Below are 27421 nucleotides of genomic sequence, written 5' to 3' on the forward strand. Positions count from 1 at the left end.
TGCTTCAGTTAGAACATCTGAAAGTTTCACCTTCTGCTTCAGTTAGATCTGAAAGTTTCACCTTCTGCTTCAGTTAGATCTGAAAGTTTCACCTTCTGCTTCAGTTAAAACATCTGAAAGTTTCACCTTCTGCTTCAGTTACATCTGAAAGTTTCACCTTCTGCTTCAGTTAGAACATCTGAAAGTTTCACCTTCTGCTTCAGTTAAAACATCTGAAAGTTTCACCTTCTGCTTCTGTTAGAACATCTGAAAGTTTCACCTTCTGCTTCAGTTAAAACATCTGAAAGTTTCACCTTCTGCTTCAGTTAAAACATCTGAAAGTTTCACCTTCTGCTTCAGTTAGATCTGAAAGTTTCACCTTCTGCTTCAGTTAGATCTGAAAGTTTCACCTTCTGCTTCAGTTAGATCTGAAAGTTTCACCTTCTGCTTCAGTTAGATCTGAAAGTTTCACCTTCTGCTTCAGTTAGATCTGAAAGTTTCACCTTCTGCTTCAGTTAGAACATCTGAAAGTTTCACCTTCTGCTTCAGTTAGATCTGAAAGTTTCACCTTCTGCTTCAGTTAGATCTGAAAGTTTCACCTTCTGCTTCAGTTAAAACATCTGAAAGTTTCACCTTCTGCTTCAGTCAGAACATCTGAAAGTTTCACCTTCTGCTTCAGTTAAAACATCTGAAAGTTTCACCTTCTGCTTCAGTTAGAACATCTGAAAGTTTCACCTTCTGCTTCAGTTAGATCTGAAAGTTTCACCTTCTGCTTCAGTTAAAACATCTGAAAGTTTCACCTTCTGCTTCAGTCAGAACATCTGAAAGTTTCACCTTCTGCTTCAGTTAGATCTGAAAGTTTCACTTTCTGCTTCAGTTACATCTGAAAGTTTCACCTTCTGCTTCAGTTAAAACATCTGAAAGTTTCACTTTCTGCTTCAGTCAGAACATCTGAAAGTTTCACCTTCTGCTTCAGTTAAAACATCTGAAAGTTTCACCTTCTGCTTCAGTTAAAACATCTGAAAGTTTCACCTTCTGCTTCAGTTAAAACATCTGAAAGTTTCACCTTCTGCTTCAGTTAAATCTGAAAGTTTCACTTTCTGCTTCAGTTAAAACATCTGAAAGTTTCACCTTCTGCTTCAGTTAGAACTGAAAGTTTCACCTTCTGCTTCAGTTAAAACATCTGAAAGTTTCACCTTCTGCTTCAGTTAGATCTGAAAGTTTCACCTTCTGCTTCAGTTACATCTGAAAGTTTCACCTTCTGCTTCAGTTAAAACATCTGAAAGTTTCACCTTCTGCTTCTGTTAGATCTGAAAGTTTCACCTTCTGCTTCAGTTAGATCTGAAAGTTTCACCTTCTGCTTCAGTTAAAACATCTGAAAGTTTCACCTTCTGCTTCTGTTAGATCTGAAAGTTTCACCTTCTGCTTCAGTTAAAACATCTGAAAGTTTCACCTTCTGCTTCAGTTAAAACATCTGAAAGTTTCACCTTCTGCTTCAGTTAGATCTGAAAGTTTCACCTTCTGCTTCAGTTAAAACATCTGAAAGTTTCACCTCCTGCTTCAGTTAGATCTGAAAGTTTCACTTTCTGCTTCAGTTAGATCTGAAAGTTTCACTTTCTGCTTCAGTTAAAACATCTGAAAGTTTCACCTTCTGCTTCAGTTAAAACATCTGAAAGTTTCACCTTCTGCTTCAGTTAAAACATCTGAAAGTTTCACCTTCTGCTTCAGTTAGATCTGAAAGTTTCACCTTCTGCTTCAGTTAAAACATCTGAAAGTTTCACCTCCTGCTTCAGTTAGATCTGAAAGTTTCACTTTCTGCTTCAGTTAGATCTGAAAGTTTCACTTTCTGCTTCAATTAAAACATCTGAAAGTTTCACTTTCTGCTTCAGTTAAAACATCTGAAAGTTTCACTTTCTGCTTCAGTTAGAACATCTGAAAGTTTCACCTTCTGCTTCAGTTAGAACATCTGAAAGTTTCACTTTCTGCTTCAGTTAGAACATCTGAAAGTTTTAAAGTCACAACATGTCGATGCTTCGGTTTGTTTCCAGGAACCTGCAGCAGACGGCGTTTCTGTGGGAGAAATTGCAGATGAATAAAGTCCTTCATGTTTCCCAGTTTAATGTCTTTAACCACAGAGCTGATCAGTTTCACACAGAAGGACATAAAATCAGGAGGAAGCAGCAGCTGCAGGAAGCAGTGAGACGTGTTTCCTGTCTCATGCTTACGGCTCCTCTTCAGGGTCACTGTGAAGTCTCTGATCACAGCATCGGTCTGGCATGAAGTCGGTGAATTAAGGAATTAATTAATCTGCTGCATCCACAGCAGGAGCTGCAGGGTCAGAGTTCAGATTACAGAGGAGCTGCGGATGCTGAAGCCTCGACTCATCCGACCAATCGTAGTCCTGCGTTGGCGACCCGATCAGCGCATTAATTCATGTGTGAACAGCAGCAAACCTTTGGTGGAAACCCGTCTTTGCTCAGCTCGCCAGTTCGCTGCTTGCTTAAGCTAGTTAGCTTAAAGCTAACTGCTTTAAGCTCATGTGATTGGACCATTTCACACAAACTGAATGTGATTTTTTTATGAAAACAGACACCAAATCGTCTGACTGCACTTAAATACTCATCTGATTATAGGTCTGTGTCAGCCTTAAAACTGGAAATAGCAGGAAGGGAACTACTCATCGAGTCCAGGTGGAACCGAACAGGTGAACAGTTCCTGATCAGGTGATTCAGAGCAGCTTCAAACAGTCGAACTTTATCAAAGAGGATCCTGCAGACCAGGTGGATGTAAACAGGGCCCCATCGTCTCTACACCTCTTTCTCCTCTTCACAGTGGAAGGACGTCCGTCTCAGTTTCTCCCTGACTTTGACAAACTCTGGAGCTCTCAGGTGTTCCTGCTGCTGCTGCTCCTGTTGCTTCTCCAGCTGCAAAGACGCAAAGAGACGCTCAGGAAGAAAAAGGCAGCAGAGACCAAGCAGCTGCATTCAGACACGAATAATCAGCCTTATGGTCTTTGAACTTCTGTAGTTTCTTCATTGTTTTATGTGCAAACAGTGAGTGTGAGAGTGTGTTACCTCCTCCAGCTTCTTTTGTCTCTTCAGTAGCTCCGCCTCCAGAGGTGAAATCTTCCTGCGAGCTTCGTCCTCCTGTTTCCTCTGGCGGATCTGCTGATCTCTCTTCCTGGACTCCAGAACTCTCTGCAGCTCCGGCTTCATCTCCACGCTCATCCCGTCTCTACACACACACAAACAGGTGTCATGCACCTTTCTGACAGCTCAGGTGAAGCCAGTGGCTCTATAAAGTGTGCTGCAGTCCAGCAGAGGGCAGCCTCACATCTTCACCTGCTTTTCTCTCACGTGATGAAAGAAAATAAAGCCTCTGTCAGGTGTTCATCTTCTGTTTTTACTCTCTGATGAGGAATCGGTGTCCTCTGATCAGCTGATCTGTCCTGATAGCATCTAATTCAGGGGTCGGGAACCTTTTTGACTAAGAGAGCCATGAAAGCAAAAAATTTGGAAATTTATTTCAATGAGAGCCATATAATATATTTTAGTAGCTCAGTAGCTCTTGGCTCGCTTTCTTTCTGCTGTCTCCTGCCGGGTATTCTGATGCAAAGGTAGCATGGCGCGTGTTTTTCGACCGTTTCATCGATGTAATTTTGTCTTTGCAAATTAGACACACCGCAGAATTTGCTCTCTCCACAAAGGCGGATTCTTCAGTCCATTCGGCCTGAAATGTACGATACTCTTTTTTTCTTTTCGCCATCTTCTCCGTCGAAGGGTTAGCTTTGAGCTAATGACCGAGCAGACTGATTCAAAAGGGGGCGTTTACCTGTTTTACGCTGCCAACGTAGTCCAGTATCATCCAATTAAAATAATGCTCCTGCAGCCCTGAACAGGACATGAAAAATCGATGGATGGATTAAAACAAGTGAGAATATTTTTGTTTTATCTGCGATGCAATCATCAAAAGAGCCACACCTGGCTCGCGAGCCATAGGTTCCCGACCCCTGATCTAATTATTAGCATTTCCTGCATCTCTGTGAAGCAGCTGCAACGTGTTTTAAATAAAGTTGAGGAGCTTGTTGTTGACTGTGGGACTGTGCTGAGGGTTTTTTACGCCTCACTTTCCTCCTGAATGAAATGGCGAGGACAAGTGGAGTCTGCTTTGTGTGCCTGAGTGAATGAGCCATTGTGGAAACTTTCCCAGCGTCCTCGGCGGCAGCGGAGGCCTGTGAGGTGGGAGGCTGTTGCTTAGCAGCATCCGCTCGTCCTCTCACAAACAGCCTGAACTCAGAGAGGACATAAAGATACTGACCGGCTTCATGTGGGCAGTGCTGCTCTCTGATTGGTCAGCAGGTGTGGGAGTTCAGGCATTATTTCATGACTCAGTTTCCTTCAGTTTTACATCAGTTTGAATGAAACTGAGATGACAGCAGAAAAACAGCTCAAACATCTGGACATCATGCTGTTTCAGAACCTTATTTTCTCTAAAACCGTCCTTTGTGTTCCTTTAAAAAAAGTTTGCTCCCTAATAATCTGTCTCAAAATATTTCCTTTCCTTTAGAAGCAGAAATCCACATTAAAACGTATTCCACTTCGTTCTTCTTCACTTCGCTCAGATGTTTTTACCCATTTTTCCACAAATGTTCTCACTTCTCATAATAAAACCTTCAAAGATCCCGTTACCTCGGTTGCTCGTTCTTTGCATTACTAAACATAAGAAAGATCAGACCATACCTGACCCAACATGCCCCCCAGCTCCTGCTGCAGGCCATGGTCATCTCCCACCTTCACTACTGCAACGCTCTCCTAACTGGTCTCCTAACTGGTTTCCTAACTGGTCTCCTAACTGGTTTCCTAACTGGTCTCCTAACTGGTTTCCTAACTGGTCTCCTAACTGGTTTCCTAACTGCTCTCCTAACTGGTTTCCTAACTGCTCTCCTAACTGGTCTCCTAACTGGTTTCCTAACTGGTTTCCTAACTGCTCTCCTAACTGGTCTCCTAACTGGTTTCCTAACTGGTGTCCTAACTGGTCTCCTAACTGGTTTCCTAACTGGTCTCCTAACTGGTCTCCTAACTGGTTTCCTAACTGGTCTCCTAACTGGTCTCCTAACTGGTCTCCTAACTGGTTTCCTAACTGTTCTCCTAACTGGTTTCCTAACTGGTCTCCTAACTGGTCTCCTAACTGGTTTCCTAACTGGTCTCCTAACTGGTCTCCTAACTGGTCTCCTAACTGGTCTCCTAACTGGTTTCCTAACTGTTCTCCTAACTGGTTTCCTAACTGGTTTCCTAACTGGTTTCCTAACTGGTTTCCTAACTGGTCTCCAGCCTGTGAAACCTCTGCAGATGGTCCAGAACGCGGCGGTGCGTCTGGTCTTGGATCAGCCTAAAAGAACCCGTCCCCCCTCTGTTCATTGAGCTCCTCTGGCTGCCCTTAGCCGCCTGCATCAGATCCAAGTCCCTGATGTTAGCTACAAAGAGCTTAATGGAACGGCTCCATCTACTTGAATGCTCTTGCAAAGGCTTCTGTCCCAACTGGGTCCCTCCGTTGGTCCCAGGATTGTCGTCTAGCAGCTCCTACACCACGCCTAAGACAATCCAAACTCTGTTCATGTGTCGTCCCACGATGGTGGAATGACCTACCGAGCGCTACCAGAACAGGGGCGTCCCTGTCTATCTTCAAGAAGCTCCTGAAAACCCAGCTCTTCAGAGAGCATCTCCTATCCCAGCACTTACCTTGTACTTCCCTCCCCCCTCTATCTCTGCACTTTATCTTTCTGCTCTTCCTTCTCTGCCTGCACCCTATCTCTACTCTGTCCCCTCTGACAGAGTCGGACTCCTGGGTTCCTTCTATGTAGTTTATTGTTAGCTTCTTATATAGCTGTTATATCTTCATTTGTAAGTCGCTTTGGATAAAAGACAGAAACAGAAACATAAAGACATCAGGGAAAAGGCCAGAACGTGTCTCCTTGTAAGAGGAAAAAAGAAAAGAAAACCATGTTGAAATGTTTCAAAAGTGGTGGAATCTATCGCGCAGTGATGTCATCAGTGATGTCACTACGTGCAAATAAGGTGATTAAATTTACCACCTTCATGATCTTTGGATCACACTCAGTGTTTTTCCCATTTACAGTTTCCCTTTATCTCTGACCATTTTCAAGCTGCAGCCTTTTCCTTCAGAAAAACCTCGGAGCTGAAAGGATTAAACGTCTCAGAACCAGAACCAGAACCAGAGTCTGAATACATGAACATAACAAATCTCAGTTTGTGCAAATGTCTCCGGCTCCTCTAACTTTAGTTCATTTCTACATGTTCCCACTTTTCTAAACTGTGGGTTTCTTTGTTTTTAAAGAGGTCTGAGCCTGTAGCGGTGAAGATGAAACATGTTACCGTTTGCAGCTGTTCAGCAGCTCGCGGTGCAGCTCCTGGTGGCTCCTGGAAGCTTTGACCGGATTCAGCAGCTTCTTGGGTTTGATCAGGTCTTCGTCCTCGTCTTCGCCCAGGTAGTCAGGCGGGGGGACGTAGATGGAGCCCGGGGCCGGCCTCCTGTGGACGCCGTCTGACCGGCGCTGCTGCAGGTCTGCGTACGCTGAGGCTGAAGGAGACAGAAGACAGAATGATGACGACTCATGTGCCTAAAATACTCTCTAAAACTTGTCCGAACACGTCCTGAGGGAGACCTCTGATAGGTTCCTACATGAGAAGGTTGGTGAGGAGGATGCTGGAGTGACTCTGGACATGTTCATATATCTGTTTCTGTCTCAGTGCTCCGTCCATCATCCTTCTGTGTCTCAGAGGACAGATCATCGGGCACCTGATCCTCGCCCTCAGATATTCTGGGAGACAGAGATCAGATGTCTCCACACAAAGACTCTTTTCCCCTCCACTGCAACCAGAGATCCACGTGCACGCCTGCTTCATATTTCAGAAAAATGAAAGGAGCTCTGGAGGAGTTCAGGTGTGTGTGGACAGCTGCTCTGACCCTGCTGCAGAGCATCACTGTGAGCTCCAGCTCAGTTTCCAGCAGCCAGCTGTTCTGATTGTGCAGAAAAGCTAATCCTCAGACAGCTGAAAGGCAAACCTCCATCCCCTGAGCGTTAAACCCAGCTGATATTTCTCAGGTTTTACATCGATCTGAGCAGACGAGTTCCTGTTATCTGGTTCCATCTGCAGGCGGAGGACGACAGTCTGACTCCGGGAGGAAATGTGATCGTGCTGCACAATGATCCTCTGACTGTGGCAGTCGTTCATCTGCAGGAAACTAAACGCTCCACATCTACTGAATCAGATCAAATCTGCTGCTGCAGAGACGCCTGCTGCCTGCAGAGAGCTCAGATCTGCTCAGATCTGCTCAGATCTGCTCGGATCTGCTCAGATCTGCTCGGATCTGCTCAGATCTGCTCAGATCTGCTCAGATCTGCTCAGATCTGCGTTCACACAGCAGCAGAAAACCTCCAGAAACAACTTTGCAACAGCTGCTGAGTTCATGTAGAAGCTGATTGTTAGAAAAATGTAACGTCAACTTCAATGAGAGTTCAGCATGAATGCTGCAGCCAAGCGCCAGATAAAGGCTTTCCACACTTCTGCCGGAGGTTCCTTCCTGGTTCTGGTTCTGCCAGAGGTTTCTTCCTGGTTCTGGTTCTGCCAGAGGTTTCTTCCTGGTTCTGGTTCTGCCAGAGGTTTCTTCCTGGTGCTGGTTCTGCCAGAGGTTTCTTCCTGGTTCTGGTTCTGCCAGAGGTTTCTTCCTGGTTCTGCCAGAGGTTTCTTCCTGGTTCTGGTTCTGCCAGAGGTTTCTTCCTGGTTCTGCCAGAGGTTTCTTCCTGGTTCTGGTTCTGCCAGAGGTTTCTTCCTGGTTCTGCCAGAGGTTTCTTCCTGGTTCTGGTTCTGCCAGAGGTTTCTTCCTGGTTCTGCCAGAGGTTTCTTCCTGGTTCTGGTTCTGCCAGAGGTTTCTTCCTGGTTCTGCCAGAGGTTTCTTCCTGGTTCTGGTTCTGCCAGAGGTTTCTTCCTGGTTCTGCCAGAGGTTTCTTCCTGGTTCTGGTTCTGCCAGAGGTTTCTTCCTGGTTCTGCCAGAGGTTTCTTCCTGGTCCTGGTTCTGCCAGAGGTTTCTCCCTGGTTCTGGTTCTGCCAGAGGTTTCTTCCTGGTTCTGCCAGAGGTTTCTTCCTGGTTCTGGTTCTGCCAGAGGTTTCTTCCTGGTTCTGGTTCTGCCAGAGGTTTCTTCCTGTTAAAGGGAGTCGTTCCTTTCCACAGTCCCTCAGGCTCAGGACGGGAGATTGGACTGAAGACAAGTTTCGGTCCAATCTGTTGGTTTCCTTAGCTCGGATATTATTTTTTAATTGGCTCCATATGAATTAATTGGATTATGATTACAATGAATTGAATTCCAATTGGCTTGAATTGGACTTTATTATTTAAGGCCTTGAGATGACAATTGTTGTAATCTGGCGCTTTATAAATAAAGTTGAATTGAATTGAACTTGTGGCGCCCCATGTGATGTTTTCACAGTCTTTATAGGTGGTTTCTTCATATCTTTCCATACGTCTCATATTTAAAGCAGGAGTTAAACAGGCAGCAGGAGGCGAAGCATATCTTAGAACAACAGCACCAGATGGACATTCGCTCCTCCCTCAAATACGACTCATTGTAGTGTTTCCACATCGGGGAAAACATCTTTGTTTGCTTTAACAAGTCACAAAGTCCTCCTCGGGGGGGAAGGAGGGGGTGGATGGAGCCTTCCAGCCAGAGCAGACTCACAGAATACTCCTGAATGTGTGAAGGGAGATGAATCAGAACCAGAATAACATCAGAGTCCTGGATCAAATAAAGCGTCTTGATGTTTTAGATCCTGCTCAGATTTCAGCTTCAGCAGCAGCTAAATATCACTAAATATCACTAAATATCACTAAATATCGCTAAATATCGCTAAATATCACTAAATATCACTAAATATCACTAAATATCGCTAAATATCGCTAAATATCACTAAATATCGCTAAATATCGCTAAATATCACTAAATATCGCTAAATATCGCTAAATATCACTAAATATCACTAAATATCGCTAAATATCGCTAAATATCACTAAATATCGCTAAATATCGCTAAATATCACTGTTTGAAGGAAGAAAACCAACAACACAGTTGTAGAAATGACTTGTGTAGAAATTAAAAGTGTTGAATAGATTTTTTACAGACTTCATCATAGAATCGTATCGCAGAGACGTCTCTGATCAGGAGGGTAAACAGTGTTTTATATGTCAGGCTGTTCCTGAGTTATTAAAGATCTCATGAAACGATGTGTTTGGATCAATATCAGTCGAACTGATCCTGAGTCAGTTTTATGAGGATCGGTCCGACAGTTTCTGTTGAAAATAAAGAAAACTGATTAAATTGATGCAGATTTTACTGAATTATCTGCGGATTCAAAGAGGGAAACGAGGGCAAAGATGTTTCAGACTGCGATGACTTGATTATTACAGCACCGTTACCTCAGGTTTTGGGCTCATTTTAGCATCGTGTCATAAAGAACTTTTATTTTCTCACAACAGGAGGAAGATAAAGAAGGATTTTCTCTTGCAGCTCTGCTGCTCGGACTAAGAATAAACAGCAAAAACAGCCTGAAAAGTGTGAATGATTGTCATGAGCTTTAATCTTTTCTCTGGGTTCTGCAGAATCGATCGTCAAACACTCAGAGCTGATAACTGTTCAAACAGGTCTGACCTCCTCTTACATAAACCCTGAAATTAAATGCTGACAAACTCTGGTCAAAGTGTGCAGTTATTGATCAGCCTGCCATAACAATTGATTCTTAACTCTGAAATAACCGTGGAAGGGATTGTCCAGTTAACTTTTAACCTTAAGGTAAACAATGAATAACTATGACTGAAACACCTCAAAACACCGGACCAAACTGGACCAAACCGGGCCTGAAACACCCAATAACACCAGACCAAACTGGGCCTGAAACACCACTATAACACCAGACCAAACCGGGCCTGAAACACCCAATAACACCAGACCAAACTGGGCCTGAAACACCACTATAACACAGTACCAAACCGGGCCTGAAACACCCCTATAACACCAGACCAAACCGGGCCTGAAACACCCCTATAACACCAGACCAAACCGGGCCTGAAACCCCCAATAACACTGGACCAAACCGGGCCTGAAACACCCCTATAACACCAGACCAAACCGGGCCTGAAACACCCCTATAACACCAGACCAAACCGGGCCTGAAACCCCCAATAACACTGGACCAAACCGGGCCTGAAACACCCCTATAACACCAGACCAAACCGGGCCTGAAACACCCCTATAACACCAGACCAAACCGGGCCTGAAACACCCCTATAACACTAGACCAAACCGGGCCTGAAACACCCCTATAACACCGGACCAAACCGGGCCTGAAACACCCCTATAACACCAGACCAAACCGGGCCTGAAACACCCCTATAACACCGGACCAAACCGGGCCTGAAACACCCCTATAACACCGGACCAAACCGGGCCTGAAACACCCCTATAACACCAGACCAAACCGGGCCTGAAACACCCCTATAACACCAGACCAAACCGGGCCTGAAACACCCCTATAACACTGGACCAAACCGGGCCTGAAACACCCCTATAACACCAGACCAAACCGGGCCTGAAACACCCCTATAACACCGGACCAAACCGAGCCTGAAACACCCCTATAACACCAGACCAAACCGGGCCTGAAACACCCCTATAACACCGGACCAAACCGGGCCTGAAACACCCAATAACACTGGACCAAACCGGGCCTGAAACACCCCTATAACACCAGACCAAACCGGGCCTGAAACACCCCTATAACACCAGACCAAACCGGGCCTGAAACACCCCTATAACACCAGACCAAACCGGGCCTGAAATACCCCTATAACACTGGACCGAACCGGGCCTGAAACACCCCTATAACACTGGACCGAACCGGGCCTGAAACACCCCTATAACACCGGACCAAACCGGGCCTGAAACACCCCTATAACACCAGACCAAACCGGGCCTGAAACACCCCTATAACACTGGACCAAACCGGGCCTGAAACACCCCTATAACACTGTACCAAACCGGGCCTGAAACACCCCTATAACACTGGACCAAACCGGGCCTGAAACACTCCTATAACACTGGACCAAACCGGGCCTGAAACACCCCTATAACACTAGACCAAACCGGGCCTGAAACACCCCTATAACACTGTACCAAACCGGGCCTGAAACACCCCTATAACACCGGACCAAACCGGGCCTGAAACACCCCTATAACACCAGACCAAACCGGGCCTGAAACACCCCTATAACACCGGACCAAACCGGGCCTGAAACACCCCTATAACACCGGACCAAACCGGGCCTGAAACACCCCTATAACACCGGACCAAACCGGGCCTGAAACACCCCTATAACACCAGACCAAACCGGGCCTGAAACACCCCTATAACACTGGACCAAACCGGGCCTGAAACACCCCTATAACACCGGACCAAACTGGGCCTGAAACACCCCTATAACACCAGACCAAACCGGGCCTGAAACACCCCTATAACACTGGACCAAACCGGGCCTGAAACACCCCTATAACACCGGACCAAACCGGGCCTGAAACACCCCTATAACATCGGACCAAACCGGGACTGAAACACCCAATAACACTGGACCAAACCGGGCCTGAAACACCCCTATAACACCAGACCAAACCGGGCCTGAAACACCCCTATAACACCGGACCAAACCGGGCCTGAAACACCCCTATAACACCAGACCAAACTGGGCCTGAAACACCCCTATAACACCGGACCAAACCGGGCCTGAAACACCCCTATAACACCAGACCAAACCGGGCCTGAAACACCCCTATAACACCCCTATAACACCAGACCAAACCGGGCCTGAAACACCCAATAACACTAGACCAAACCGGGCCTGAAACACCCCTATAACACTGGACCGAACCGGGCCTGAAACACCCCTATAACACTGGACCAAACCGGGCCTGAAACACCCCTATAACACCGGACCAAACCGGGCCTGAAACACCCCTATAACACTGTACCAAACCGGGCCTGAAACACCCCTATAACACCAGACCAAACCGGGCCTGAAACACCCCTATAACACCAGACCAAACCGGGCCTGAAACACCCCTATAACACCGGACCAAACCGGGCCTGAAACACCCCTATAACACCAGACCAAACCGAGCCTGAAACACCCCTATAACACTGTACCAAACCGGGCCTGAAACACCCCTATAACACCCCTATAACACCAGACCAAACCGGGCCTGAAACACCCAATAACACTAGACCAAACCGGGCCTGAAACACCCCTATAACACTGGACCGAACCGGGCCTGAAACACCCCTATAACACCAGACCAAACCGGGCCTGAAACACCCCTATAACACCAGACCAAACCGGGCCTGAAACACCCCTATAACACCAGACCAAACCGGGCCTGAAACACCCGATGACACTGGACCAAACCGGGCCTGAAACACCCCTATAACACTGGACCAAACCGGGCCTGAAACACCCGATGACACTGGACCAGACCAGGATTAAAGGACCTGTAACCTCAGCATCTGATCAGAACTCCCACTCAGTGACTTCACCTTTACCGCCCGAGGCTCCTGGTCCAGAACCACTTCATCCTGGTTTTATTAGCAGTTAGCAGTTAGCTGCTCTTCAGTTTAAGACTCAATCTGAGAATAATTCATGAAATATCAAGTTTAAAAACGACTCATTCTACAGATTCAGTGTATCTAATCAAATCCTTCAAGGTCCTCAAGGTGAATATTCAGTGTTTAATTTTACAAATGATATGAAATTAAATGATATTTAATAAGATACAGATTATAAAATGAAGCAGTATTAAAGAGCAGCTTGCATGGTCTAATAAATTCCACAGCTTTAGCTCTCTGATGCAGTTTTATGGGGTTTAATGAAGTTCTGCAGAGGCGCAGGATCCCATTCCTGTACTCAAAGTTTGTTTTATTGCTGACACACAAACCATCAAAGACATTTTCCTCTGTTTCACCGACAGTTTGAGTGGCTGAAAACATGAATTCATGAGCAGGACAAGTCAGAAATCACAGGAGGATCCAGGATCAGAGCCGGTCTTACCAGACTTCACCATCCCCTCCCCCGGCGGGCTCGTCCTCCGGTCCATGTGGTGCATCGGATCTGGTCTGAGGTGGTCTGATCCAGCTTCAGTCTGCGGGAGCCTTCATGCTCTCTGCTGCAGCAGCGCTCGTCTCCTCCTGCCGAGTGTAAGGCAGCGGTCACATGATCCTCCTCCTCTTTGTGAAGCAGCATCTCTCCAGCCAGCTCTCTGCCTTTTCCCACGCTGCTTCACTCCTTTCATCCGATCCAGCAGCTTTCATGGGCTCCAAACAAAACGTCCAGACTCAGAGTGGAGCTGGTGAAGTTCCGGTCATGACCTGATGGCGGCGCTGACGCAAGCTGGTTTTCCTTAATTTGTCAGACAGTATTTAAGTCAGAAGAGTCACAATTCTACAATTTATACGGATTCGGGTCTTTGGATCTCTGATTCTGGGTCAGGTTTGGATGGACTCAGACCGGTTTCTCCTCCCCTGATGCAGCTGAGGCTCATGGGTAATGTAGTTCTGCATGTACCTGATCAAACAGGCAGCTGTCAGATGGTCACATGACCCAGGAGAGTCCAGAGTTCGTGCTGAAAGCTGTTTGGAGACGTGGAAACTGTCCTGTGAGGATCTGGATCACAGAGCTGCTCACACCCACAGCAGGAAGCAGAGAAATCTGAGACAGATTCTGTGACTTTAACAGAAACAGCCGTAACATTGTGACCACTGACAGATGAGGTGAGGCAGTATTAACTATTATTAAAGATCAGCTGTTATTACATTATGGATAACAAAATAAAATATAAACCAGCTGAAGTGTAGCAGAGAGGAAGGTGTGGTAGGAACCTTCAGAGGTCTCCATCAGTGCGTTGGGCTGTTGTTTCTGTAGCTTAGCAACAACTCAGCTGATGATGTCACACACAGCGTCAGCAGGTAACTCAGGTGAACTCTCAGCAGACAACATGGACAGAAACTCACAGCCAGCAGTTCAACATCTGGGCTGCAGAGACGCTCCAGGATTCCACCATCTGTTGTTAACCAGCTCTGTGATCCTCCTCCTTTACTGTTAGCGCTCTGTCTGCAGTCTCTGTCTGCCCGGATAGTCTTAAAGCTGAGCAGAGAGCTGTTAGAGTTGTTCCTGCAGCCAGGTCCAGGATTCCACCATCTGTTGTTAACCAGCTCTGTGATCCTCCTCCTTTACTGTTAGCGCTCTGTCTGCAGTCTCTGTCTGCCCGGATAGTCTTAAAGCTGAGCAGAGAGCTGTTAGAGCTGTTCCTGCAGCCAGGTCCAGGATTCCACCATCTGTTGTTAACCAGCTCTGTGATCCTCCTCCTTTACTGTTAGCGCTCTGTCTGCAGTCTCTGTCTGCCCGGATAGTCTTAAAGCTGAGCAGAGAGCTGTTAGAGTTGTTCCTGCAGCCAGGTCCAGGATTCCACCATCTGTTGTTAACCAGCTCTGTAATCCTCCTCCTTTACTGTTAGCGCTCTGTCTGCAGTCTCTGTCTGCCCGGATAGTCTTAAAGCTGAGCAGAGAGCTGTTACAGTTGTTCCTGCAGCCAGGTCCAGGATTCAACCATCTGTTGTTAACCAGCTCTGTGATCCTCCTCCTTTACTGTTAGCGCTCTGTCTGCAGTCTCTGTCTGCCCGGATAGTCTTAAAGCTGAGCAGAGAGCTGTTAGAGTTGTTCCTGCAGCCAGGTCCAGGATTCCACCATCTGTTGTTAACCAGCTCTGTGATCCTCCTCCTTTACTGTTAGCGCTCTGTCTGCAGTCTCTGTCTGCCCGGATAGTCTTAAAGCTGAGCAGAGAGCTGTTAGAGTTGTTCCTGCAGCCAGGTCTCTGCCTGATATTCCTGCTCTGTCCTCATCAGGGCTCCAAGCTCAGAGATCTCACATTTCCCCTGATGATCAGGGGAAGAAAGGGTTTAAACTTCATGAAAAAAACACCAGAGCTCCCAGCAGGAGTCCTTCCAGCAGCGCAGCATCCAAACCAGCTCAGAAACATGTTTCAGAAATCTGTGTTTTCTCAGAAAAAAGCTCAGTATGAAGTCTGCAGAAGATGCTGTAAACCAGAAGGCTGAAGACTCAGACTCAAACAGGTTCACCACCCTTTCATTAAAGTTCAGTAATCTTTGGTCCTGCTCAGGTTCAGGCTGTTCTGTCCCGTTTGAAATCCATTAAAGCTAAAACTTTGGTGTTTGTCCTTCTGTGTTATTTGAACATCTTTTGGTTGATGTCTCCTCCTTCTTTCCACGGAAAGTTTTTCCTCCACAGAATTTAAAGACAATGGCTGAGAAAGAAAACAGTCTGCTTCATTCAAGCTGCCATTAGAGAGCTTCTTCAGAGCTTCTTCAGAGCTTCTTCAGGGCTTCTTCAGAGCTTCTAAAGAGCTTCTAAAGAGCTTCTTCAGAGCTTCTTCAGAGCTTCTTCAGAGCTTCTTCAGAGCTTCTTCAGAGCTTCTTCAGGGCTTCTTCAGAGCTTCTTCAGAGCTTCTTCCTCCACCCAGACGAGCCTGAGAAGCGCCTCGCTTTACGTTCGTCTGTCATTGGTCAAAGTCTGCGGCCTTTGAGCTGAACAAATTTAGCTCAAAACGAGCAGAAAACTAACTTTTTGGGGCTGTTTCTACTTTACACTGATTTTTTAAATGTGAAATAAACTTCTTTAAACTTAAGCTCAGCCTTATTACCCTTCATACCAGCTGCTCCTGGTGCACACTGAAGACCACATGCACGCCTTTTCCTCCACACAAGCTGGTGTTTATAAAGGATGTGCACCTCACATATTCCTCTGACCTTTTTGCACCCTGATATGGAAACAGACAGTTTTCGGTATGATGCTGATTCTCTTTCTGACTGTTTAACTTTCTGTTAAAATAACATTGAACGTCCCCTTCCCATAATAATAAATGGTGAGAACTGCCTTTTCCCATAACATTGAACGTCCCTTTCCCATAATATTGCGTGGCCAGCAAACATAAACAATATAAATAGCATTAGCACCATTTTGTTAGCGGACAACTCTGAGCAGCTTCCTGTCAGGTTGTGCCGACTCGTCTCTTTCTTGCAAGAAATAAATGTTTTGTGTTCATCGTCTCCAGCGACTCTGAGCCTGATTTTGAGAGGCTTCCAAACTTATTTACTGCAGCTGTTGGACACACCTGTGTCAGGTGTAATGTGTGTGAAGGTTAGTTTTGATTCTGTTCAACAGCAAACCTCCCATGATGCATCTGTGCAGCTCCTGACCCAGCTGAAACTCTCAGGCGGATCGGTGTGATTACTGGACTGAATGCGTGTGTGGCGGCTGTAAACTCTCAGGTTGTGGGCGACCTTTGTGGCGCCGGTTCTTCCTGAGCGGGCCCATTACACGCTGATAAGCCGACGCCACCTTTCACAGGTCAGCGCACCTTTGTTCTCTGTAACCTGAGAGGAACAAACGTACCTCTGTTGTTGGGGTGCTTTCCATTTTTCACACACTGCTGCTTCGGCGGAGGCTCGTGGTCGATGCTGTACGCCTTCTGGAAAGCAAAGAAGAAGAAAGAGACGCTGTTCAGAACCTCAGAACCTCAGAACCTTACCTGGGTTCTACAGAGTTCTTCATGACCTGTTTCTCATTCACACAGACACAAAGGAAAAGCTTCTGCTTTCATTTCCTATTGCTGCAGAAGCTGCTGGATCAGGGGTTCACTTAGTTTTTCACACCCTGCTTCTGTGTTTTGTCTCAGTTTTTGTTCAATAAATAATGACTCAGTGTAATATATCATGTGTTGTTCTCCCTTCTCTTTCAGACAGAGGTGAACTTTACGATCACATGGACCAGCACAGAACCAGAACCTTCCAGCCCCTACAATGCAGCACTGACTGTCCTCCCACCAAGTAGTTTAGACCTGAAGAAGCCTTTCAGATGAGAGGTTAAATACGTCCAGAACCAAGAAGAAGAAGAAGTCCAGTTATTCAGCTGTCTTACAGGAAGTGAAAGAGAACTCCAGAATAAAATCCAAACCATGGGAGTAACCTGCTGAGCAGTTCAGGTTGTTCAAACTGTCTGCCTGATGTCAGGAGAATAAGGTCAGAGTTTGTCAGCATGAATGCAGATTATCAGGTGGTTCTGGTGGTTCTGACAAAGACAAGAAGGAGGTTAAAGAATCTGGAGAGGCTGGACCTGAGAGCTTTTATTCAGTCTGAGCTGTAACTGAAGACAGAGGACCGTCTTCTTCTCTGCATCAGATGGGAAGGAATGTGAGAGCTGCCTTCATCCTGTCAACAACATTCAGCTCAGCTCCTGCTGAGGAGGAGGAGGAGGAGGAGGAGGAGGAGGAGGAGGAGGAGGAGGAGGAGGAGGAGGAGGAGGAGAGCAGGAGGTGGAGGAGGAGGAGGAGAAAAAGGAGGAGATGAAGAAGGAGGAAAAGAAAAAGGAGGAGGAAGAGAAGAAGAGGAGGAGGAGGAAGAGGAAGAGGAAGAGGAGGAGGAGGAGAAAAAGGAGGAGATTAAGAAGGAGGAAAAGAAAAAGGAGGAGGAAGAGAAGAAGAGGAGGGGGAGGTGGAGGAGGAGGAGGAGGAGGAGGAGGAGGAGGAGAAGAAGGAGGAGATTAAGAAGGAGGAAAAGAAAAAGGAGGAGGAAGAGAAGAAGAGGAGGAAGGGGAGGTGGAGGAGGAGGAGGAGGAGGAGGAGGAGGAGGAGGAAGAGGAGGAGAAAAAGGAGGAGATGAAGAAGGAGGAAAAGAAAAAGGAGGAGGAAGAGAAGAAGAGGAGGAGGAGGAAGAGGAAGAGGAAGAGGAGGAGGAGGAGAAAAAGGAGGAGATTAAGAAGGAGGAAAAGAAAAAGGAGGAGGAAGAGAAGAAGAGGAGGGGGAGGTGGAGGAGGAGGAGGAGGAGGAGGAGGAGGAGGAGGAGGAGAAGAAGGAGGAGATTAAGAAGGAGGAAAAGAAAAAGGAGGAGGAAGAGAAGAAGAGGAGGAAGGGGAGGTGGAGGAGGAGGAGGAGGAGGAGGAGGAGGAGGAGGAAGAGGAGGAGAAAAAGGAGGAGATGAAGAAGGAGGAAAAGAAAAAGGAGGAGGAAGAGAAGAAGAGGAGGAGGAGGAAGAGGAAGAGGAAGAGGAAGAGGAGGAGGAGGAGAAAAAGGAGGAGATTAAGAAGGAGGAAAAGAAAAAGGAGGAGGAAGAGAAGAAGAGGAGGAAGGGGAGGTGGAGGAGGAGGAGGAGGAGGAGGAGGAGGAGGAGGAGGAGGAGGAGGAGGAGGAGGAGGAGGAGGAGGAGGAAGGGTGGTCTGTAGACGGTGGGGCCGTGTCACCATGCTGCAGCCTGATGAAGTCGCTCCTAGCAACCAAAACAAAGTCCATTCAGACAGGAAGAGAAGAGGTGGAGGAGGAGGAGGAGGAGGAGGAGGAGGAAGAGCTGGAGGAGGAGGAGGAGGAAGAGGAGGAGGAGAAAAAGGAGGAGATGAAGAAGGAGGAAAAGAAAAAGGAGGAGGAAGAGAAGAAGAGGAGGGGGAGGTGGAGGAGGAGGAGGAGGAGGAGGAGGAGGAGGAGGAGGAGAAGAAGGAGGAGATTAAGAAGGAGGAAAAGAAAAAGGAGGAGGAAGAGAAGAAGAGGAGGGGGAGGTGGAGGAGGAGGAGGAGGAGGAGGAGGAGGAGGAGGAGGAGGAGAAGAAGGAGGAGATTAAGAAGGAGGAAAAGAAAAAGGAGGAGGAAGAGAAGAAGAGGAGGAAGGGGAGGTGGAGGAGGAGGAGGAGGAGGAGGAGGAGGAGGAGGAAGAGGAGGAGAAAAAGGAGGAGATGAAGAAGGAGGAAAAGAAAAAGGAGGAGGAAGAGAAGAAGAGGAGGAGGAGGAAGAGGAAGAGGAAGAGGAAGAGGAGGAGGAGGAGAAAAAGGAGGAGATTAAGAAGGAGGAAAAGAAAAAGGAGGAGGAAGAGAAGAAGAGGAGGAAGGGGAGGTGGAGGAGGAGGAGGAGGAGGAGGAGGAGGAGGAGGAGGAGGAGGAGGAGGAGGAGGAGGAGGAGGAGGAGGAGGAGGAAGGGTGGTCTGTAGACGGTGGGGCCGTGTCACCATGCTGCAGCCTGATGAAGTCGCTCCTAGCAACCAAAACAAAGTCCACTCAGACAGGAAGAGAAGAGGTGGAGGAAGAGGAGGAGGAGGAGGAGGAGGAGGAGGAGGAGGAAGAGGAGGAGGAGAAAAAGGAGGAGGAGGAGGAGGAAGAGCAGGAGGAGGAGGAGGAGGAGGAGAAAAAGGAGGAGATGAAGTAGGAGGAGGAGGAAGAGAAGAAGAGGAGGAGGAGGAGGAAGAGGAGGTGGAGGAAGAGGAAGAGGAGGTGGAGGAAGAGGAGGGGGTGGAGGAGGAAGAGGAGGTTGTAGGAGCTCCTCCACCTCCTCCTCCTCCTCCATAAGGTCAGCTGGACTTCTTCTTCCTGGACCTTGAAGATGTTGAAGATCTGTCATCTGAAAGTTCTTCAGTTCTAAACTAGTTGGTGAGTTTCAGCTGATGAGCAGCAGGCTCAGAAATCTGAACCAAACAAACACAATTAGAGAAGAGAAGAAGAAGAACAGGTGGAAACGCGTTGTAGCTCCATCTGTTGGAGGATCTTCTCCAAACAGAGACTGCTTCAGCCAAAGAACAAAACACCCAGACTGGGTCGGATATGATGGAGACAGGAGAGGCCAAACAACAGCTTCAGGTGGACCAACACATGAGAACCAGAACCTCAGGTCCATCTGAAGGAGAAGGGGCTCTGAGGACAGTAAAGTCCACTTTCTGGTTCCAGAGAGGAGTCAAAGAAGCATCTTTGTGAAACTGGAGGAACCATCTTTGAACAGGAGGTGGTCTCAGGTATCTCAGGTATCACCTGGAGGTTCCACGCCCACCAGCCAGTTTGGAGCTGAAGAAGCCTTTCAGGTGGGAGGTGAAATGTCTTCAAGAAGCTGTGAGGGTCACCATGACCTGGATGACTGAGAATCTGCACTAACATACATCCAAAGTTTGTTTTGTACTGGTGTAGCTGCTGCTGGTGCATTCAGGGACATGTGGGAAACTGGAACTTCCAGAACATTAAAGAACGCGATCAACCAGCCAAATTTCAGGATATAAACCTTTAAACAGAGTGCAGCATAATCAGCTCATTTCTGCCCCAGAGAACCAAATAACTGCTGAAAGATGTGGCTGATGGTTCTGGTTCTGAGATGAAAGCGGTTTGTTAGTTTGGGTCTGACTCTGAAATGTTGGGATGAGCTGACTTCCTGTCACATGACGCTCCTGTTTGTGTAAAGTTTGAAGCGAATCCTCCGGAACACCTTGTGTTCGGTATTTTTAGAAGCAAGATTTCCTCCTCTGGTCTTAATCTGCCTGTCTGGCTTCATGCTGACAGCACCTGATCCTGGATCAGCTCGGCTCTCTGTCACATGTTCTCCTGGTTAATGAGAGCTGATTCACAGAAATCTGAGACTCGACTTCATGTTGTTTCAGGGCGAATCTGCTAGAAGCAGCAGAGAAAACAGCTCATTCCTCTTCGTGTTCTCGCTGTTTTACTGATAATCAGAGCGTCTGATCCCTGCTGATGATCTGATACGATCCTACAGCCTACAGCGCCACCTGCTGACCACACTCTGAAACAGCTGATGAGATTTTATAAGAGAATCTGTCTGAGGGGTAAATGTGCAGAAACAGTGAAAAATAAAGTCCAGCCTCTAAGGTTTTACTCATCAGGATATAATAAAAAACATCTGTTAAAACTCAGCAACTCCAGCCTCAGATGGACAACAACACAAGGCACATTACACTGTGTCATTATTTATTTAAACTGAGACAAAACACAGAAGCAGGGTGTGAAAACTAAGTGAACCCCTGAGCCAACAGCTTGTAGAAGCACCTTCAGCAGCAGGAAGTTGAAGTAAAGGTGGTGGAGTAACTCTTCTTTCCAACATTGCTTCAGTTCATTGAAGTTAGACTCAGGTTTGAGACCAGCTCAGTTGTGCAGGTTTGAAATGAACCAAAGTTCGATGCACTTCCTGTTTTATTTGCTGCTTCAGACCTGAAGAGGGGACCTCTTTGTTTCCAGAACACGCTCCAGAACACGCTCCAGAACACGCCTGCTCAGGGGTCAGGGACGGCCCCAGAACACGCTCCAGAACACGCTCCAGAACACGCCTGCTCAGGGATCAGGTACGGCCCAGAACACGCTCCAGAACACGCCTGTTCAGGGGTAAGGTACGGCACCAGAACATGCTCCAGAACACACCTGTTATGGGGTCAGGTACGGCCCCAGAACACGCTCCAGAACACGCTCCAGGTACGGCCCCAGAACACGCTCCAGAACACGCCTCCTCAGGGGTCAGGGACGGCCCCAGAACACGCTCCAGAACACGTCTGTTCAGGGGTCAGGTACGGCCCCAGAACACGCTCCAGAACACGCTCCAGAACACGCCTGTTCAGGGGTCAGGTACGGCCCCAGAACACGCTCCAGAACACGCCTGTTCAGGGGTCAGGGACGGCCCCAGAACACGCTCCAGAACACGCTCCAGAACACGCCTGCTCAGGGGTCAGGTACAGCCCCAGAACACGCTCCAGAACACGCTCCAGGTACGGCCCCAGAACACGCTCCAGAACACGCCTGTTCAGGGCTCAGGGGTCAGGTACGGCCCCAGAACACGCTCCAGAACACGCTCCAGGTACGGCCCCAGAACAAGCTCCAGAACACGCCTGTTCAGGGGTCAGGGACGGCCCCAGAACACGCTCCAGAACACGCCTGTTCAGGGGTCAGGTACGGCCCCAGAACACGCTCCAGAACACGCCTGTTCAGGGGTTAGGGACGGCCCCAGAACACGCTCCAGAACACGCTCCAGAACACGCCTGCTCAGGGGTCAGGGACGGCCCCAGAACACGTTCCAGAACACGCCTGCTCAGGGGTCAGGGACGGCCCCAGAACACGCTCCAGAACACGCTCCAGAACACGCTCCAGAACACGCCTGTTCAGGGGTCAGGGACGGCCCCAGAACACGCTCCAGAACACGCTCCAGAACACGCCTGCTCAGGGGTCAGGGACGGCCCCAGAACACGCTCCAGAACACGCTCCAGAACATGCCTGCTCAGGGGTCAGGTACGGCCCCGGAACACGCTCCAGAACACGCTCCAGAACACGCCTGCTCAGGGGTCAGGTACGGCCCCGGAACACGCTCCAGAACAAGCTCCAGAACACGCCTGCTCAGGGGTCAGAGAGGGCCCCAGAACAAGCTCCAGAACACGCTCCAGAACACGCTCCAGAACATGCCTGCTCAGGGGTCAGGGACGCCCCAGAACACGCCCCAGAACACGCCCCAGAACACGCCCCAGAACACGCCCCAGAACACGCTCCAGAACACGCCTGCTCAGGGGTCAGGGACGGCCCCAGAACACGCTCCAGAACACGCTCCAGGTACGGCCCCGGAACACGCTCCAGAACACGCCTGTTCAGGGGTCAGCGACGGCCCTAGAACACGCTCCAGAACACGCTCCAGAACACACCTGTTCAGGGGTCAGGGACGGCCCCAGAACACGCTCCAGAACACGCTCCAGGTACGGCCCCGGAACACGCTCCAGAACACGCCTGTTCAGGGGTCAGCGACGGCCCTAGAACACGCTCCAGAACACGCTCCTGAACACACCTGTTCAGGGGTCAGGGACGGCCCCAGAACACGCTCCAGAACACGCCTGTTCAGGGGTCAGCGACGGCCCTAGAACACGCTCCAGAACACGCTCCAGAACACACCTGTTCAGGGGTCAGGGACGGCCCCAGAACACGCTCCAGAACACGCCTGCTCAGGGGTCAGGGACGGCCCCAGAACACGCTCCAGAACACGCTCCAGAACACGCCTGCTCAGGGGTCAGCGACGGCCCTAGAACACGCTCCAGAACACGCTCCAGAACACACCTGTTCAGGGGTCAGGGACGGCCCCAGAACACGCTCCAGAACACGCCTGCTCAGGGGTCAGGGACGGCCCTAGAACACGCTCCAGAACACGCCTGCTCAGGGGTCAGGGACGCCCCAGAACACGCCCCAGAACACGCTCCAGAACACGCTCTAGAACACGCTCCAGAACACGCTCCAGAACACGCCTGCTCAGGGGTCAGGGACGCCCCAGAACACGCCCCAGAACACGCTCCAGAACACGCCTGTTCAGGGGTCAGGGACGCTCCAGAACACGCCTGTTCAGGGGTCAGGGACGCTCCAGAACACGCCCCAGAACACGCCCCAGAACACGCTCCAGAACACGCCTGCTCAGGGGTCAGGGACGCCCCAGAACACGCCCCAGAACACGCTCCAGAACACGCTCCAGAACACGCTCCAGAACACGCCTGTTCAGGGGTCAGGGACGCCCCAGAACACGCTCCAGAACACGCTCCAGAACACGCTCCAGAACACGCCTGTTCAGGGGTCAGGTACGGCCCCAAAACACGCCCCAGAACACGCCTGTTCAGGGGTCAGGTACGGCCCCAAAACACGCTCCAGAACACGCCTGCTCAAGGGTCAGGGACGCCCCAGAACACGCTCCAGAACACGCTCCAGAACATGCTCCAGAACACGCCTGCTCAGGGGTCAGGGACGCCCCAGAACACGCCCCAGAACACGCTCCAGAACACGCTCCAGAACACGCTCCAGAACACGCCTGTTCAGGGGTCAGGGACGCCCCAGAACACCCTCCAGAACACGCTCCAGAACACGCTCCAGAACACGCCTGTTCAGGGGTCAGGTACGGCCCAGAACACGCCCCAGAACACGCCCCAGAACACGCTCCAGAACACGCCTGTTCAGGGGTCAAGTACGGCCCAGAACACGCCCCAGAACACGCCCCAGAACACGCTCCAGAACACGCTCCAGAACACGCCTGTTCAGGGGTCAGGTACGGCCCCAAAACACGCCCCAGAACACGCCCCAGAACACGCCTGTTCAGGGGTCAGGTACGGCCCCAGAACACGCTCCAGAACACGCTCCAGAACACGCTCCAGAACACGCCTGTTCAGGGGTCAGGTACGGCCCCAAAACACGCCCCAGAACACGCTCCAGAACACGCCTGCTCAGGGGTCAGGGACGGCCCTAGAACACGCTCCAGAACACGCCTGCTCAGGGGTCAGGGACGCCCCAGAACACGCCCCAGAACACGCTCCAGAACACGCTCTAGAACACGCTCCAGAACACGCTCCAGAACACGCCTGCTCAGGGGTCAGGGACGCCCCAGAACACGCCCCAGAACACGCTCCAGAACACGCCTGTTCAGGGGTCAGGGACGCTCCAGAACACGCCCCAGAACACGCCCCAGAACACGCTCCAGAACACGCTCCAGAACACGCTCCAGAACACGCCTGCTCAGGGGTCAGGGACGCCCCAGAACACGCCCCAGAACACGCTCCAGAACACGCTCCAGAACACGCTCCAGAACACGCCTGTTCAGGGGTCAGGGACGCCCCAGAACACGCTCCAGAACACGCTCCAGAACACGCTCCAGAACACGCCTGTTCAGGGGTCAGGTACGGCCCCAAAACACGCCCCAGAACACGCCCCAGAACACGCCTGTTCAGGGGTCAGGTACGGCCCAGAACACGCCCCAGAACACGCCTGTTCAGGGGTCAGGTACGGCCCCAGAACACGCTCCAGAACACGCCTGTTCAGGGGTCAGGGACGGCCCCAGAACACGCTCCAGAACACGCCTGTTCAGGGGTCAGGGACGGCCCCAGAACCCCTTCCGGTTTCAGCTCGTCTCCACCTGCTGCTGCCAAAGGGAACATTAAAGTAAAAATAACCCGGGGGTTTGATGCCCCCGGGGGGACAGGGGGCAGCTAGGTGACCCCTGTTCATGTCCTGCTCCAGCCTGCTGTCAGCTGCTGGTTACCGTGGAAACAAACACACCCTCCTCGACAGGTGTGACGTGCCTCATAACTCAAATATCTTTCCATGCTCAGGTTTCCTGTGGCTGAGCAGAACATTCCTGAGTGCTGGCCAATCAGCTGATCTGCTCACAGTCAACAACTCGTGACTCTGTTCTCTGATTGGTCCAGAAACTTTCCTGTTTTAAAAAGATCATCATTAGGGATGGATATTGATCTGTAATCAGAGGAATATTGATCTGTAATCAGAGAAACATTGATCTATAATCAGAGGAATATTGATCTGTAATCAGAGAAACATTGACCTATAATCAGAGAAACATTGATCTATAATCAGAGGAATATTGACCTATAATCAGAGGAATATTGATCTGTAATCAAAGGAATATTGATCTGTAATCAAAGGAATATTGATCTATAATCAGAGGAATATTGATCTGTAATCAGAGGAATATTGATCTGTAATCAGAGAAACATTGACCTATAATCAGAGGAATATTGATCTGTAATCAGAGAGACATTGATCTGTAATCAGGAGAATATTGATCTGTAATCAGAGAAACATTGATCTGTAATCAGAGGAATATTGACCTATAATCAGAGGAATATTGATCTGTAATCAGAGGAATATTGATCTGTAATCAGACAGAGAGCAGAAGCTGCAGCTCAAACTCTCTGAAACAGTTTCCTCGGTTAAATTTTGCTCAGACGCTGAAACGATTCTGATGAAGCTGATCATCAAAGGTGAAACCAAGGAGGAGGAAAATTATTGATAGAACACAATCTGCTGGATTCCACTGAGCAGCTGATCAGATCCACCACCTCTGCTGTGTTTCTGTTCAGAGATGTTAGATCTGTAGATGTTACTGAGTCCAGCAGAGTCAGATTTCTGTCTAAATGTTATGGAAAAGCTCCAGGAGAGTCATTCAAACACGAATCCGACTCGTTCAGCTGCCCTCTGACTTCTGGACAGTGTGAGCGCTTCTCTCTGTGATTACTGACCCAACACAGCGCTGCTCAGTGAAACCACAGCTGTGTTGTTCAGATACCTGCTCAGAAACCCGAGGAGCTTTCACAGAGCAGCAGACCCTGAGAACAGTTTAGGACACTTGTTTTCTTTTCTGTTGAACCCCAAACTCTTTGTTGGACACTTTTTACTTGCATCCATCATCTGGGAAAGCTCATAACAGCATCTACTGACTCACAGCTTCGTGTTTGAGTCATATCTCCTCACTCTAAGGCTCCCGGTTCTGTCTCCTGTGGGAGGTTTGGGCTGGTAGCAGGTCAGGAGGGCGGTGCGTTTCTGATCCTGTCTCTGGCAGCTGGACCTGGTGACCCGAGGGCTTTCAGACATGACATAACATTCATCCTGAATCCTGTGTTTGTTCTGCTCAGAGGCAGTTTGTTTCAAAACTGGTAAATTCCCCGGCAGACGCTAAATGTACATGTTTAGTTTGACTCTCCATGAACTTCTATTCTCTATATATCGGCTGATATTGTTCTATTAAAGTCAAACTCCAAAGTTTTCATCCTTCGTTTAAGTTTTAGAACACATTTGACTTTTAGTTGTTGTTTTTAATTATGTTCTTATAGAGTTATATATTAAATTTTGGGAGTTGTTTGACCTCTCTGAGCCACCGTAGATGCAAACATGAGACAAACTGATCCACTTTCTGTCAGATAATGGAAGGATGCAGCGTTACTGGAGAAGATGGTGTTCCTCTGCTTAATGTGTGGAACCAGCAGGTTTCAAAATGGACCTCTGACATCCTGACACACATCTGGAAACCTCTGGAATGACTCTGCATCTGTGTGGTCAGAATCTGACGGGCGACAGATTCTCAAAAAAATGTAGAAAGAACCCAAACATGGAGTAAAAAGGCTGTTTGTGCTTCATGTTGTTTTCTGGGTCTCCCGTAAAAATCTGTCGTTAATACCTGATTACACTGATCTGAAGTAAACGGCAACAGCCAATGATTCCTGTCGTTATTGATCAGTCTGATTATTAATCACCCGTTTGCTTTGTGAAGGGTCCCACACACAGAGTCAGAGTTCACTGCTTTGTTCCTCCTGATTCTGACACAAAAGTCAAGCATTCAAAGCCTGGTTCAGTAAATATTTGTTCAACAGTAAGTCATGGAGCAACATGACCTGGTGACTAATCAATGAATCAATCATCGGAGCAGCTGACAGATCAGACTCAGACTCAGGGTGCTGTCGAACCGAAGCTGTGGCTGCCTCCTCAGGGCAGAAACACTCACCTTCTTTCCATAAGAAGCCCCCATTATTCCACCGCTGAGCCTCTCCTGTTTATGGCAGCAGGTCCAGCTTCTCCCCTCCAACAGCTCTTCGTCCAACAGCTCTTCGTCCTCTTCTTCCTCCTCCGCCTGGCGGCCTGGTCTCTGTTAGCCCACAACAGAGGGAGGCAGTCGGGTGAAATTCATTCCAGTAAAAAGCAGAGCAAAG

General features: G+C 48.8%; 1 protein-coding gene across 2 annotated transcripts; it reads right to left on the reverse strand.

Annotated features, from left to right (window-relative positions):
* Window positions 1–1756: 1756 nt before the first annotated feature.
* On the reverse strand, window positions 1757–27421 carry LOC140302871 (protein FAM107B). 2 transcript variants are annotated; one of them, XM_072381390.1, is made up of 5 exons: window positions 27217–27421; window positions 16561–16636; window positions 6372–6576; window positions 3054–3213; window positions 1757–2903 (listed from the first exon to the last, which is right to left on the reverse strand). In XM_072381390.1, the coding sequence occupies exons 1-5, from the start codon at window positions 27238–27240 to the stop codon at window positions 2787–2789; spliced, it is 582 nt and encodes a 193-aa protein (XP_072237491.1). In that variant the 5' UTR covers window positions 27241–27421; the 3' UTR covers window positions 1757–2786. The 2 variants fall into 2 exon arrangements, with proteins under 2 accessions (XP_072237491.1, XP_072237490.1); XM_072381389.1 differs by lacking the exons at window positions 16561–16636; window positions 27217–27421 and adding an exon at window positions 13145–13516 and having other exon boundaries at window positions 1762–2903.

Source organism: Leuresthes tenuis, unplaced genomic scaffold, assembly GCF_036924035.1.
Source record: "Leuresthes tenuis unplaced genomic scaffold, fLeuTen1.0.hap1 SCAF_3, whole genome shotgun sequence".
Classification (NCBI taxonomy): domain Eukaryota; kingdom Metazoa; phylum Chordata; class Actinopteri; order Atheriniformes; family Atherinopsidae; genus Leuresthes; species Leuresthes tenuis.